The following is a 13,578-nucleotide window of genomic DNA, read 5'->3' on the forward strand; positions in this document are numbered from 1 at the left end:
CTTCCCTCCTCTTTCAGACAGCTCCCCAAAATAAAACCTCCCCACCCTTAACTATAAAATTCTTCCTCATCTCTTTTGCACTAGTGTCCAGGGTCCTGTCCCACCACCCCTTCTTCTTTGACTTCCTTCTTAAGTTCTGTCTCTTCCATCAGACTGGCAGCTTTCTTAAGCCTGGGTCTGTGACGTTTGATGTTTGGTTTGAGGTTCTAGCTTCTCTCAGGTGGTCCAGAGAATGAAAACTCATTGTAATATTAACTAGGCAAATCATAATTTAGCCAGAGCAACGGTGGAGAGGAACATGCGTGGATGTGGGTGTGAATATAATTAATAGTGTGACTATAAATAACAGCAAAGAGTCTTGGAATCCCAGGACTAGAAAGGACCCCAGGAGGTCATGTTCTGTGACTGCTTGTCACTCAACAGGATTGGCTCTATTCAAGACCAACTACCTGAGAAACTGACTTGTGCTTAAACACTGCCCTGTCTGCTCCCTAGCAATGAAAGACAGAGATTTCACAGTTTGGATCCCCATTTCAGCTGTTCCTTCCAAAGGCCTAACCTCCTTTATTGAGCTGAAGCTCAAGTTTGGATGCTATTATGTTCAGTTGTTAACGGAGATGAAAAGGGCCCTCTGACACATGTGCTTTAATACAGTCAACACAATCAACCAAGTGCTATTATTTCATTAAGAGAAAAAGGCAAAAATCTGTGGTGCTGATAAGGATATTTAATGAGATTATGTACGAGTAAGTTAGTACTACCTACATACATATTGACTAGAAAAACGCACCTAGGTATCTTAATTGACCATCTGTTTCTTACCTTGCTCATCTCCCTGTAGAAGACGTCCCTGAGGTTGGAAATGTTTTGGAAGATGGTCACATAACAGCCAATTCGACTATCAGGAGGCAAAACAACAAACATACAGGTCAGGGTTGGTAAAGGAAGTGTTTGCTTGAAATACAAGGTAGCAGCATAAGCCAAAGCCAGCTACCATCAAGGCTCCTCGGAGAAAAGCACCCCACATCCCAGGACTCAGGATGGTGTGGGATGTGGACTGCTCAGAGCCAGGCCAGGCGCACACTTGACCCTCAGGAGAAGGAAGGCCGAAGAGACACTACCAGTCCAGGCTGACACCCAAGTGTAACAAATCTCTAGTTGTGTGACGTTGTCTGATTCAGGCTCGTTAGGTATTGAAGGAGACACAAAAGTGTTTTGAAGAATTTTTAAAGTGCTATATAAATACAAGGACATATAATTATAATTATGATAATAAGCAATTGGTCTTTTTCGTTATGCAATATTGTACTTCTATGAAGCTGTATGTACATCAATGGAATTCTATTGGAAATGAATTGGGGAAGTTTACATGTAAAGACCCTATAAAATTTCAATTCTATTTAAATTAGGAGTCACATAATTAATGTTTTAGAATACAGGTTAGTCATTAAAAAGGCTCCATCGTATGGAGACTAATATTAAGTGATAATGTGGAATACTCTGATTACAACTGCATTCAAGCATATTTTGTACAGTGAGAAGAACATAGGACACAAACAGAATTTCTGCTCAGATTCTTCTTCCAATGTAGAAAATTTACATCGAAACACTTTTACCTACTGTGAAGCAAAGACATCTTCATTAATGGAAATAATCATCCCATGGTTTATTTATGTAAATCTGTGTAAATCTGGATGGTCACCCATGAAGCTCGTTTAAAACAACACGCCCTCGTGCATGAAACCAGATACTCTTAGTCTGCATGATGACAGCACTTTACTTGCCAAGATCTGACTTGATCCAAGTGCCTTGTCTTTACACCCGGAAAAGCTGGCAGGGCAAGGATGTTATCTCTGTACTGCAGATGAAGAAACCAAGGTCTAGCGAGATAAGGTAGCTTGCCTCGCATCACATAGCAAGTTAGTAGCAGGGCGGAGGCTACATCCTGCTCTTGGACTAGGGCTCTTTCTTCATGAGGTGACTCGAGTCCAGCACGTTCCTGAATCTCAGTCCTTACCTGTTATAAAGAACAGGCAGCTCCTCTAGCAGTTCCTGGTTCAGCTCTTCAAACACAGCCTGGGCTTTGTTGAACTCTTCCTCTGCCTAGGTGGCAAAAGAGACAGGACAATTCCCCTCAATCTTGAATCCCAGGCTAGAAGCTGCTTCTTTTATCCTCTGCATTGTTTCTGGGACTAGGCTTACTTGGAACCATGCTTCTTCCCCAGACCCATGCCCTTCCCAGCCTCAAGTCTCTGGCTGTCCTTAAAGTATCAGTGTCAAAGGAGAGAGAATTTCCTCGAGGATATTGGATGTTGAATTAATCATTTCCTAAAGCCAGCGTGGCCCAGCCACCTGCCACCATCACGGGGAGAGAGGGCAGGAAGGTTTTACTAGGCTTGTTTTTTTTTTTTTTTTTTACCTTGGCAGTCTTGGCCTCGTCTTTCTTCTTGGCATTCTGTACCGCCTCCAGGTGGTGTCGGGCACTGTCATAGTCCACGAGTTTCCGACCCCGCTTGGAGATTCTTTCCTAACCCAGAGTCAGGAGAGAAGGCCTTGATGCTCTTCCGCGGTCAGGATGGAGGTAACAGGGTACCAAACAGAGAGGCAACAGTCCTAGGTCCTATTATCACATTTCACGTTCTAAGAGGGTTTTATACCCAACGGATCTCCCTCACTATCTGGAAAGAGTGGGGAATTCTCAGGAGGAGATAGAGTAAGGGCAATCCTACAGAGCACATGGCAGCCTGAATTAGATATTAATATTTCCTATGAACCCACTATGCACTGGTTCAGCCTCCAGGAAAATGGTCTTGAGAATCCTATGAAATTGAAAGGCAGGAGTTTGGGGTCTTACTCCCAGCGTTGCCATTTGTTAGCCTCGTGACCTAGGTCGAGGCCCATCTGTTTTGGAGCCTCAGTAGCCTTATCTGCCCTAGAGTGTTATTTTAAAGATCAAATGCTAATATAAGTACTCTGAAAACTGTAAAGCACACTAAAAATATGAGCACTGAAAGAAAATTGACTCAATCTGAACTACAAATTATGCCAGGGAGATGTAAACAATGTTATTGACCTCTGACTCATTCTCTCAATCACAGAATTTGAAAGGATCTTAGCGATTATCTGGTCTAACTTCCTATGCGATACATGAAGCTTCTCTACAATAACCAAGATAAGAAGTAATTTGACTTCTGTTTGAACAGAGAATAGACAAGTCACCGTCTCATAGTATATTTCATCTCATTTCATTTTTGGAAAGCTTTAACTATTAGAGATTTAAGGCTCCCTTGCATTTCTTCCTATTAATCTAAAATCAGTGCCTGATATACTAGGTGTTCAATAAATATATATATATAACTATAACAATAAATATAACTATAAGAATGAGATAAGATAAGAAGAAGAATAAATGAATTCTCATTCTGCTTCCTAGAACAATTTAGAACAGGCTCAATTCCTCTTCCACCTAACAGACTTTCAAGTTTTTGAAGGTAACTCTTATGACTCCTCTAAGTTCCTCCTCCACAAAAACCATCTTCTAGTCCCATCAGCTGTTTCTCACAACTAAAAGGGATGCTCTGATTTGGATCTAACTTAAAACCAGCCCAAATCTAGTTCACTGAAATCTAAGTCTAAACATAACCTTCACACTACCTCTAACCCTCTACTCTAACCTCTTGTCTAGCCCTCCACTTTAATCCTTCTTCTACCCAACTTCAATCCTAACCATAAGCTCTACCTCAACTTACCATGTTTAACTCAATATGGTCTTTAACTTATGTGAGCTACTCATAACCCCGCCTTGATTCTGTACATCGAGTACCTTAATCTCGCCAAACTGGGCTACATAGTTTTCCATGGTCCTCAAAGCCTGGTCAGCTAGTTTCTCTTCATAGTCTTCCCAAAGGAGATCATTATTCTGTGGGATAGAGGCAGAGCGGAGTGGTGAGGGCTCCACTTCTCAACAACAACTGCATACCAGGGAAACACTCAAATTCTTCCTGCAACAGATGTCCTTTTTGGAGCACTGTATACAGAATACCATGTTGGATTTTGGCAAAGAGTCAGATGAAGAAACAGCCTTTGCCCAAGGAACTGCCGATAAGAGACTGAACATACATTCAGGGGTTAAGAACAGGAACAGATGGTCAGAGTCTTGGACTCTCATGCTTGAAGGGTGGGGAAGTTTGGGAGTAAATAATTATAAGAAAATAACCAATTAGGTTTCATGTAGGTAAAACTTCCATAAGGTTTTAAAGAGGGGAAGAGGGTCTAAAACAGAGGAGCCCACCGATTAGGGCAAACTTGTTTTCACCTTCATAGTTGCAGTTTTTCCCTTCCACCCATGACGTGGCTATACAAATGAGCAATGTGAGTTGGTTCCCTTGTTTTCCTATTTGCTTGGATGAAGAAATTAAGATGAGGATGAAATGAGGGCAGGAGTGAGTTGTGAAGGGTTGTAAAGCCCAGGACACTCTTACCCCTACAATGGCCTTTAGCTCCTCATGCCCGTCCCACTCGCTGCTGTAGATCTCCTGCAGGGTTTCTGACACTTTCTTTGAACTTTCATGCATCACTGGAAAGAGAGATCTCAGTCTTACCATTAAGGTTCTTAAAAAGTACTTTGGTATAAATATGGGTGACAGGCACATCAGTGGATCCAATTGAGAGGGACAAACTCAGAAGGTTTGGGTTGTCACTGAGGGAAGCTGGTTGGGGCTGGGATCGGAAATGTTACTTTTCCCAGGCCCACAAAGTTCCAGGAGTCAGGGGCAGGCAAGTGATAAAAAGCCTAAGTATGGTGTTTCTTTTTCCATCCCCCAGACCTCTTCACTAGCTGCATAAGCGCCCTCTGGATTCTTCTGTGTTAGAATACCCACCTTTGACTGCACTAAGGAAGTTCTTCAGGTCCTTGTATAGCTTGAGGCCTTCTGTCTGAAAGGGAGAAATGCCTTTGGTGACTAAAGAGATCATTTGGAAAGATGTTCCAGACGTCCAAGTATAAAAGTAGCTTAAAAGCAGAATTTCTTCAAACATTTGCAAATGTTGCAATTAGCCTTTACTCTCCTTACCAAGAAGTTGCCTCTTTTTGGGCAATTTTTAAGTTGGGAGATTGCTCCCATTGCACTGGCATGTCTTCTTTCCTGTGTTTGTTCCCCCTTCCAGTGAATAAGAGCCTATACCCATGTTCGTCTGTTGAAATTTAAGTGTCCTATGTGACCCTCTGGCTTACGCCATCCTCTCTGGGTAAACTGTTACCATCTTCTGCAGACACCAGACTCTCTTCCTTCTCTGCACCATCACAGGTCATTTCTCTCTTCTCCAATATTCTTCTCTGCATCGCCCCACTTTACCCTTCCCTTCCATCAGTCACCTGCTTTACACTTCTCTTCCAAGGAGCCTCATCACGGGCTCTCCTGTTCCAACTGCAATGTTCTCATCTATGGTTCTATCTACCCATCTGATTCTACCTATGCTCCTGTCGCTGAATTCACGTTTTTTTATGCTAGGACTCCCAAGCACAGATTGGGAGTCCTGCTAAAAAAGAAGAGAGGAGAGTAAAAGAGAGTAAGGAGAGTAAAGGTATTTAGATTTGGAAGTTCAAATCTCAACTCTACAAATGAACCACTTTTGTTATACCGTATTTTGCTGTGTATAATGCGCTCCTGTGAATAACACGCACCCACGTTTCGGCCCAAACTTTCAGGGGAAAAAATCTTTTGTTTTAATTTTTAATTCAAAATTTTATTTGTTTACATTTAGGTACTTGTTTTTTGTATTATAAAGGAATTTTAGCATCAATTTTTAAACATATTATGGTACAAGAAATTTTATGTAACAAATAATTACAAAACACAAGAACAGATACAAGGTATAAGAAATTTTATGTACTGGTAACAAATTTACAATTTTACCCATCCTAGAAGGCCAAGAACTCTTCATCGTTGCAAATTCGTTGTACGTTCCACAAAACTGATTATCATATTCCAGGGTATTATTTTGCATACGGATTTCTAGAATTACATTTTTTACTCATAAGCATAAATAAAAGAGTTAAAAACATTTACATAGATAAGGAGTTAATACTACCCATATATAATGCACATCCTTACTTTTCCCTCACAAATTTGGGCCAAAAAATGTGCATTATACACAGCAAAACACGGTAACTCTGATTTAGCCTCTGCTTCTTGAATGCCTCCAGCAACCAGAAACTCATGACCTCTTGCTGAGACTGCACTTCATGTGTAAATAGCTCTGACTCTTAGAACTTCTGCACACTAGTCTTAGACTGGCCGTCTGCATTCAGAGTAGATCTCATTTCTTTTGCACATGTGTTTGAATACTTCTTTCACATGTCCTGTACCAAGTTTTCTCTTTCACAGGCTTCCTCAGGGTGTTGTTTAAAGCCCCTTCCCATTCTGGTCTCTTTCCTCTGTGTGGACCCCAGCTTCTAGGAGTTGGGTGAGAAGGAAGTTTGAGGCCAGACCACTGCCATTTTGGAGCCTGATTTCAGGAGTGTGGGACTGGCGTGAAAGTACAGCCCACTTCCAGGGTATTCCACAGGGCCAGGCCTATGGTCGGAATAGTGACGCTCACACCAGTTCAGGTGATGGAGGATTTGAGCTAAGATGCATTAGGAAGAACACTATAAAATACTTGTGAACTTGTTCCCTTGTTTTATTTGCTTGTGTTCATTACTATAGCGGCTATCGAGCACACCAAAAGTATTAAAAAATTTATAGCAGAAAAACTGAAAATCCAGTAAATTCTACCTAAAAACTTTTTTGTTATCTGTGGAAATCTTTAAGGCAAAGATCATTATTGTTTAACTTTAGCAGCAAAAAAGCTAGGTCTACTCAGTCAAGTAAAGAAAACTGGACTAATTTCATTTATCTTCTTGCCTCCAGAGCGCACTTCTAAACCAGTCCAAACTCTTGACCAGACTTCAGGTTAAAAGTTCTTCTCAAGGGACTGAATGCCAGGGCTCAAGGGACATGAAGACAAGGACAGTCTTGAGGGAATCTAATGTCAGAGAGGGGAAAGAACTGGGCTTGTATAGTGTGTCATAGAAAACGAGGATCAAGAGAGCATCAGAGAAACCACCAAGGAAGGGTCAGACGCTACAGAGAGGTTAGAATGCAGGAAGAACTGGTAAAAGTCACTGGGTTTGGTAACTGGAGGTCACTGGTGACTGTGAGAAAGTGCATGATGGAGAAAAATTAAGTCGATTTAAAAAATTCAGAAATACCCAGCATTACCAAGTAGGATGTTTCACTTCCTCCGTGCTTTTTCATTCACAGCAAAAAACTTTAAATATTCTAAGACGTTAAATGTACATAATATGTTTTAAACATGGCTATAGTAGATCGGTATAAGTTTAAGAGTTTTGAAAACGTGATAACCAAGGTTTTAAAGAGCTTTAGGGATTATAAAAGTTAATAAGGATTTCAGTTTCTTTTTTGAAAGAAAACAACATGGACTCAACTTTTTTTTTTAGAGGAGCAAAGATTTTTATTAAAGCGAAAGTATAGCTCTCTTACAAGAGGGGGTACCCAAATGGGATGCCTCCTCCGGACTCAACTTTTTACTTCACCATGAAGGTTTGGTCTCAAAAATACCTATTTGAGGAACAAAAGCTATTAACTATCTTGCATATTTTCTACAAATAAAATTCTTAATTTTTTACCCCATTAGATATTATTATGGCCTGAAAAATCAGATCAATAACCAAGGCTACCATGTATGATCATGCAGGCTGTACGTACACTGTTCCAAACTAGGGGGTACTATTTATACCATAGTCCACAAAGTGTGAATGCCTTCTGCCCTCCACTGCACCTCACAAAAGCCCAAATACATTTCTGTGTTTTAGAATCAGGCCTCCTGGTCAAAGTTCTTCCTTTATGCTCTTGCTCTTTCCTTTGAGGAGATAAAGTGTGTATGTGTGTGTATTTGTGTGTGTGTGTGTGTGTGTGTGTGTGTGTGTGTGTGTGTGTGGTGATAGTGGGGGATGGGATGGCACTGGGTGTCATTTTATTTCTCTGACTTGTGTGTCCTCCCTGAAATGTCTGCAGGCTGAATAATCCCAGCACATTTCTTCTTTGTGACAGATGTGACTCTCACAGTCTGAGGTTCCCACTTGTCTGGGAGTTAAAAATTTGTCTCTACCACCAACTAGCAAGTTATTCCACTTCTCTGGCTTTCGTTTCCTCATCTATAAATGCTGGGTAAGGCCATTTCTAGCTCTAAATCTTTTTAGCGTTGCTGCTCTGACTCCTTGGCAAACTCCTGGCAGCACTATAAAGCGTCTGGCTTAGCGCTTCCCATCCCTTATACAAACAGTCCCAGCCCTCAGTTAATGAGCCACGCACTTGAGAAGCTTGTCCTAAGCACTCAGGTGGGCAGACACTATGTCCCAAGAACTGGGGTACTGAGGATGGAGAAGAAGATCCCTCTCTTGGGGTTCCCTACTTGCTGGAGAAACATGGACTCAGAGAAACCCAAACATTCAGCAAAACAAATAAGTAGCTTCACTAACCCGGAACAAGTGCTGAAAATGTTTGACCTAAAGGAGGTCCAGAAGGGAAAGACGAAGCTAGATTGTTAGGTTTGATTTTAAGAGCAATGAACTGGAAGCAGCTGTCACTATGAGAAATAAAAGATTAAAATACTGCCTTGAGGAAAAGAATTCTTCCTCTATGTTCTAGAGAGAGTGAAAGGAGGAAGCAAGCAGAGCCCTCAAAGAAAAATTACCTATGGAAATTTGATTAGGAACCTATGCAAGTGGCAAGGCCTGGAAATCAGGCTGGGAAGTTCGGGAGTGATACTTATTAATAAAAAGTTTACCTACAAGCTGATTGTGGGTGAGGGACAGGGCACATGACCAACCGGGGGAAAAAAGCACAGGGTTTAAGTTTGAATCCTAGCTCTGCAACTTTTATGCTGTTTACCTTGATGAGATCACTTCTCTCTCAGTCAGATCCTATTTCCCCTCAAAGGAGTTAGACGAGATCAGTTGTTGCCAAATGCTGTTCTCAGACTAGCTGCTACATCATAATTACCTAGAAAGCTTACTGTAAAACACAGATTCCCTAGTTAATGATCACCTATGGCTGTTACTACCACACAAAAAAGAAGATAACCAGACATTATGTGCCTCCAGATAGAAGAATAGAACACCTATAATAGTAAGTATTCTTGCCACCAAAAGAAACAAAAACAAAAATCTGAATCTCCTCAACAATTAATTTTCAGAAAATATAAGAGATAGAGAAACATGTTCAACAATACCACAGAGATTCCATCAGCAAAGTTTAGGCTGCAGTGAACCGCAGGAACACAAGCTAGTATTATTCACAAACAGACTGCAAAAGGGAGGCGTTAGAAGCCTAGAGATTAGTTCTAAGAGATTTAAACATGTCAAGAAGTGGCTGATGTAAACAAACCGAGAAAAAAATGACACAATTAGAGGAGTGTGAACACTGACTGGATATTTTATGATATTGAGAAATTATTGTTAATATTTTTAGATATGACTAAAACTTATGTTTTAGTGGGATATTTAACATGAAATATCTGAAAAGATATCTGTACTATATTGTTAAGTGAAAAAGGCAAGATATAAAACCATATGAATGGAATAACCTCACTTCTGGAAATCTCATATTTATTTATAGTGGATGTATTTAGAGATCATATATATATACATAACAAAGGAATTGTAAGGTTATAAAACAGTGTTGATAGCATGGGAGAGTGTGAAATCATAATTTAATTCATTTTTTTCTTGATGTACTTTCCAATTTGTTATGAGGAAATGTTTTACAGAAAAATATTTTTAGGTGTGATAATGGTTTTGTGATAATATTTAAGAGTCCTTATCTTCAGAGATTGATAGTGAAATTTTTATAGATAAAACGATGATATCTAGAATTTGCTTCATAATAATCGAGGATGGAGAAAGTTGGTGGAGAGAAAGATGAAACAGGATTCAAAGCTGAGTGATGGGTCCACATGGATTCACTATACAAGTTTTTCTATCTTTGTATATATATGAAATTTTCCATTAAAACACACTTAAAAGTACAGATTCCCAGGTCCTCCTACCAAAGACCTTGCATTTAAAAATATTTACAAATGATTCTGCTATACAGTCAACTACTGAATTAAATGATAGCTAATGCCTTTTAATATAATTCTAAGGAATTCTTTTCCGTATAATTCAATTAACTGCCTGATGTTGTACAATAAAGATTTTGGCTGGTCTTTGGCCCTGGTTCCTGGGAAGTAACCCCGAAATCCTCGGGATTTCTTGAGTGATAAGAGTGTCTCTGTTATTTATGTGGGTCCCTCAGACCATACCTAGGATGGTGACTGGTTAGGCTGAAATGATGAACCATGGGATTGGGTGGTTAGGGCTCTGAGACAGGTCATATCAGCCCAAACTCCCCCCAGTGCGGGAGAGGAGCTAGAGGTTAAGTTCAATGACATAGACAATGATTCACTATATACTGAAATCACAATAAAAACTCTAGATAACTGAAGTTCAGGGGAGCTTCCCTAGTTGGTAATACTAGATCGATGTGCTGGGAGGGGGACATGTCTTAAGGACACAGAAGTTTCACATTTGGGACCCTCCCGGACCTCACCTTATATGTCTTCATTTGGCTGGTCCTCATTTGTATCCGTTATAATAAAACTATAATTGTACGTACTCTCCTAAGTTCTTTTAGTCTTTCTAGTGAATTGTGGAAGCTGAGCAGCTAGTAGGAACCCCCAAATTTGTAGCCAGTTGGTCAGAAATGCAGGTGACCTGGGAACTCGGGAGCGTGTGGCTAGTGTCTAAAGTGAGGCAGTCTAGTGGGGGACTGTGCCCTTAACCTGTGAAATGTGACCTAACTTGTGAAACTTGACCTAACTCTGGGGAGTCAGTGTCAGAATTGCAACGTAATTGGATATTCATTGAGTTAACAACGCCCTTCTATTATAAAGAGGGAATCACGATCTTCAAGACTGACATAAGAATTAAATGAGATGTGGATAAAGCACTGAGCAGAATGCCTGGTACATGGAGATGGAAAGTCAGATATCCCACAGAAAGTTAACCCTCTGTTATCCACTTCTTAATTTAAATTTTTTACATAAAATTACCCATAATATCCAGTGACGACAGAAGAAACAGTGAGAATAGGAGGTTAGCTGGTGAGAATGGCGGTGATAAATGGAGGTATTATTTTAGAATAAAGGGCTTACTAGGGTAGATAGAATAGACAAAGAGGCCACAAGGAAAACGTAGAGCTATGGAGGTGAGAAGAGCCCTAGAGTGGGAGAGAGGCACCCTGGGAAGTGAATAAGGTGGCAGGGACTCATTCTGATTTTGTTTAAGGACCTGGTGATGCCACTGGTGGTCCCCTGGGGGAACCACTAAGATAAACCAACATTTGTCTGCCCCCCAGAACCCAGGGTCGGTAGGAACAGGAAAGGTAGGTTTCTTTGGTTCCAGGGGAAGGGTAAGCATCAGGGCATCCTGTGGCCCTTTCCCCTGGGGGAGGATGGTTAGTAGGGACGCTTGCGGGTTTGAAAAACCTGCTGTTCCTCCGCCACTCAGCCCTCATGCCTTCTTTCTTCCCAAGCTTCCCTTCCCCACCCTCCAGATTACCTGCTGATGGTAGAAGTTGTTGGCATTTTGTTCAAACCGTTCATCTTTGGTTTCCACAGTTTTCCCCAACTTCTGTAGTACCTGAGGATAGAAGTTGGAAATGTCCATAAGGTTATATAGTTAAGTCTCTTTATTTGTTGGCCTCATATGACCCTGGCTTCTCTCAGAGTCTCAGATGTAACGAAAGGGCTGCCATATTCCTATCAGCCCAATAGGATTAGAAATATAGCACACAGCTGAATAAACAATCATGCTTTGTGGTTCTTCTCAAATGGGGATACTCCTGGGCTTTGCAGCAGTGTACCAGGGGGTATATATGAAGCCTGGAATGACACTGTTCTTTACAGTGGGTTTTTTTTGGGGCGGATATGGGGAGAGTATTATATTTAAAAAGGATTAATAAGAAGAATGTAAAATGTACATGGCTTTTAAAGATAAAACATGAGTCTTGAAGACATTTTTCACTTGGGAGGCCCTTTTCCAGCCATAGCCGCAGATTCCTCTAGGTAGATAAGGTGAGAGAGGTGGGCAGGAGACTCTTCCCTTATGAGGGACCTTGCAGAAAACTTTGAGAAGCCGTGATAAAATGCATTTGAAACTCAGAAACGAATGTCATCCATGTCTATCTCCTCTGCCCTGGGAACCTGAGAGCCAACCGTCATCCTGGTCTCCGTGCTAATGCAAAGCACGTGGAAATGAAGAGATACAGTACCTGTTCTCACAAGGGACAGACACTCACTTATAAACAAACAAGAAAGTCCTGACTCTTCTACCTGTAACTCATTTTGGAAGGAGGCACCCCCAGGCCCAAATTGGGATCTCAGGAGTTTCCTGCCCTCAGTTACTTCTCTCTCACCTCCTTCATTGAATCCCTCACCATGTCCATCTCTGGGAATCCCATGCTTTCCAGTCTCATTTGCCACAGCTTCAGTCCAGCCCTGATTGTTTCTCATGGGCCTGCTACAATAGGCTTATCACACTGCTGCTTAAAACCTTCTAATGGTTCTCCATTTATCTGCTTCATACATTTTTATTAAATACTTGTTATGTATCTATAAGTTATAGATAAGCTCTCCGTGCACAGGTCTCAATGATCTAGCTCATCACTTAGGCTCAGGTCTCACTGTTCTTCCTGTAGTTCTCCGTCCCTAACACTTTATTCATTTCCTGAACAAGCCACACTTTCGCTTGTTGTGGATGCTGTTCCCTCCTTCCGAAATGTTCTTCCCCACCTTGTCTGTCAGGCTATGATCTAAAACAATGCAATTCATCCTCTATATCTGTTCTGACAATTATATGTACTTCATCTTATTAATCAAGTTAATCGCTCTCTCCTAAGCACTTACACCTTCTGTCCCTTGTATGCACTTCTGTTACTGTTTTATTATTTGTATTTATCCAGCTATGTATCCTTCTAAACTGTGAGCTCCTTGAGGATAGGGCGTTTGACTTACTCATCTAGATTTCTCAGTATCCAGCAAATACATACTTAATACTTGTAACAGGAAGGAGAGTGAGACAGATACAAGAGAGGACCAATGGGCTGGGCCTTGAATTAAGATTTTGCTAGATTGGAATAGAGGATAAAGGGCGAGAGTGGAAAGAGGGTTCCAGGCAAAGACGACAGCAGCAAAGTCACAGGATTGTGCAAATTTTAGCAGCTTCATGGGATGGTTCAGCATGGTTTAGGGTGTCATGGGGAACATGGGTAAGGAAACTAGAAAGTCTCATTGTGGGGGGCTTTGAATCACATGCAAGACTGCCCAGGTCTTGGGAGTGAGAAAGGCTCTATGAAGAGATTCTGACTCAAGTGTGTCCATTCTTAATCCTGGGGTTAGTACCTCTCACTTCTGGAGCTCTCTCTATAGTGGTTAAGATCAAGGCTCTGGAGACAGACAGCTACGTATATGCCCTCA

General features: G+C 41.1%; 1 protein-coding gene across 2 annotated transcripts in view; it reads right to left on the reverse strand.

Annotated features, from left to right (window-relative positions):
- The window catches only part of BIN2 (bridging integrator 2), a 30,463-nt gene that overhangs the window by 12,238 nt on the left and 4,647 nt on the right, over positions 1-13,578 (reverse strand). For both annotated transcript variants that reach the window (XM_074325680.2, XM_019724544.3), the window contains exons 2-8: positions 11,663-11,743; positions 4,881-4,935; positions 4,482-4,576; positions 3,824-3,919; positions 2,420-2,527; positions 2,018-2,103; positions 823-898 (exon numbers count right to left, since the gene is read on the reverse strand). In XM_074325680.2, coding sequence (XP_074181781.2) covers positions 823-898; positions 2,018-2,103; positions 2,420-2,527; positions 3,824-3,919; positions 4,482-4,576; positions 4,881-4,935; positions 11,663-11,743 — 597 coding nt within the window. The remainder of the gene's footprint in view (positions 1-822; positions 899-2,017; positions 2,104-2,419; positions 2,528-3,823; positions 3,920-4,481; positions 4,577-4,880; positions 4,936-11,662; positions 11,744-13,578) is intronic.

Source organism: Rhinolophus sinicus, chromosome 1 (genome assembly GCF_057876585.1).
Source record: "Rhinolophus sinicus isolate RSI-liver-muscle chromosome 1, RSI-T2T, whole genome shotgun sequence".
Lineage (NCBI taxonomy): Eukaryota > Metazoa > Chordata > Mammalia > Chiroptera > Rhinolophidae > Rhinolophus > Rhinolophus sinicus.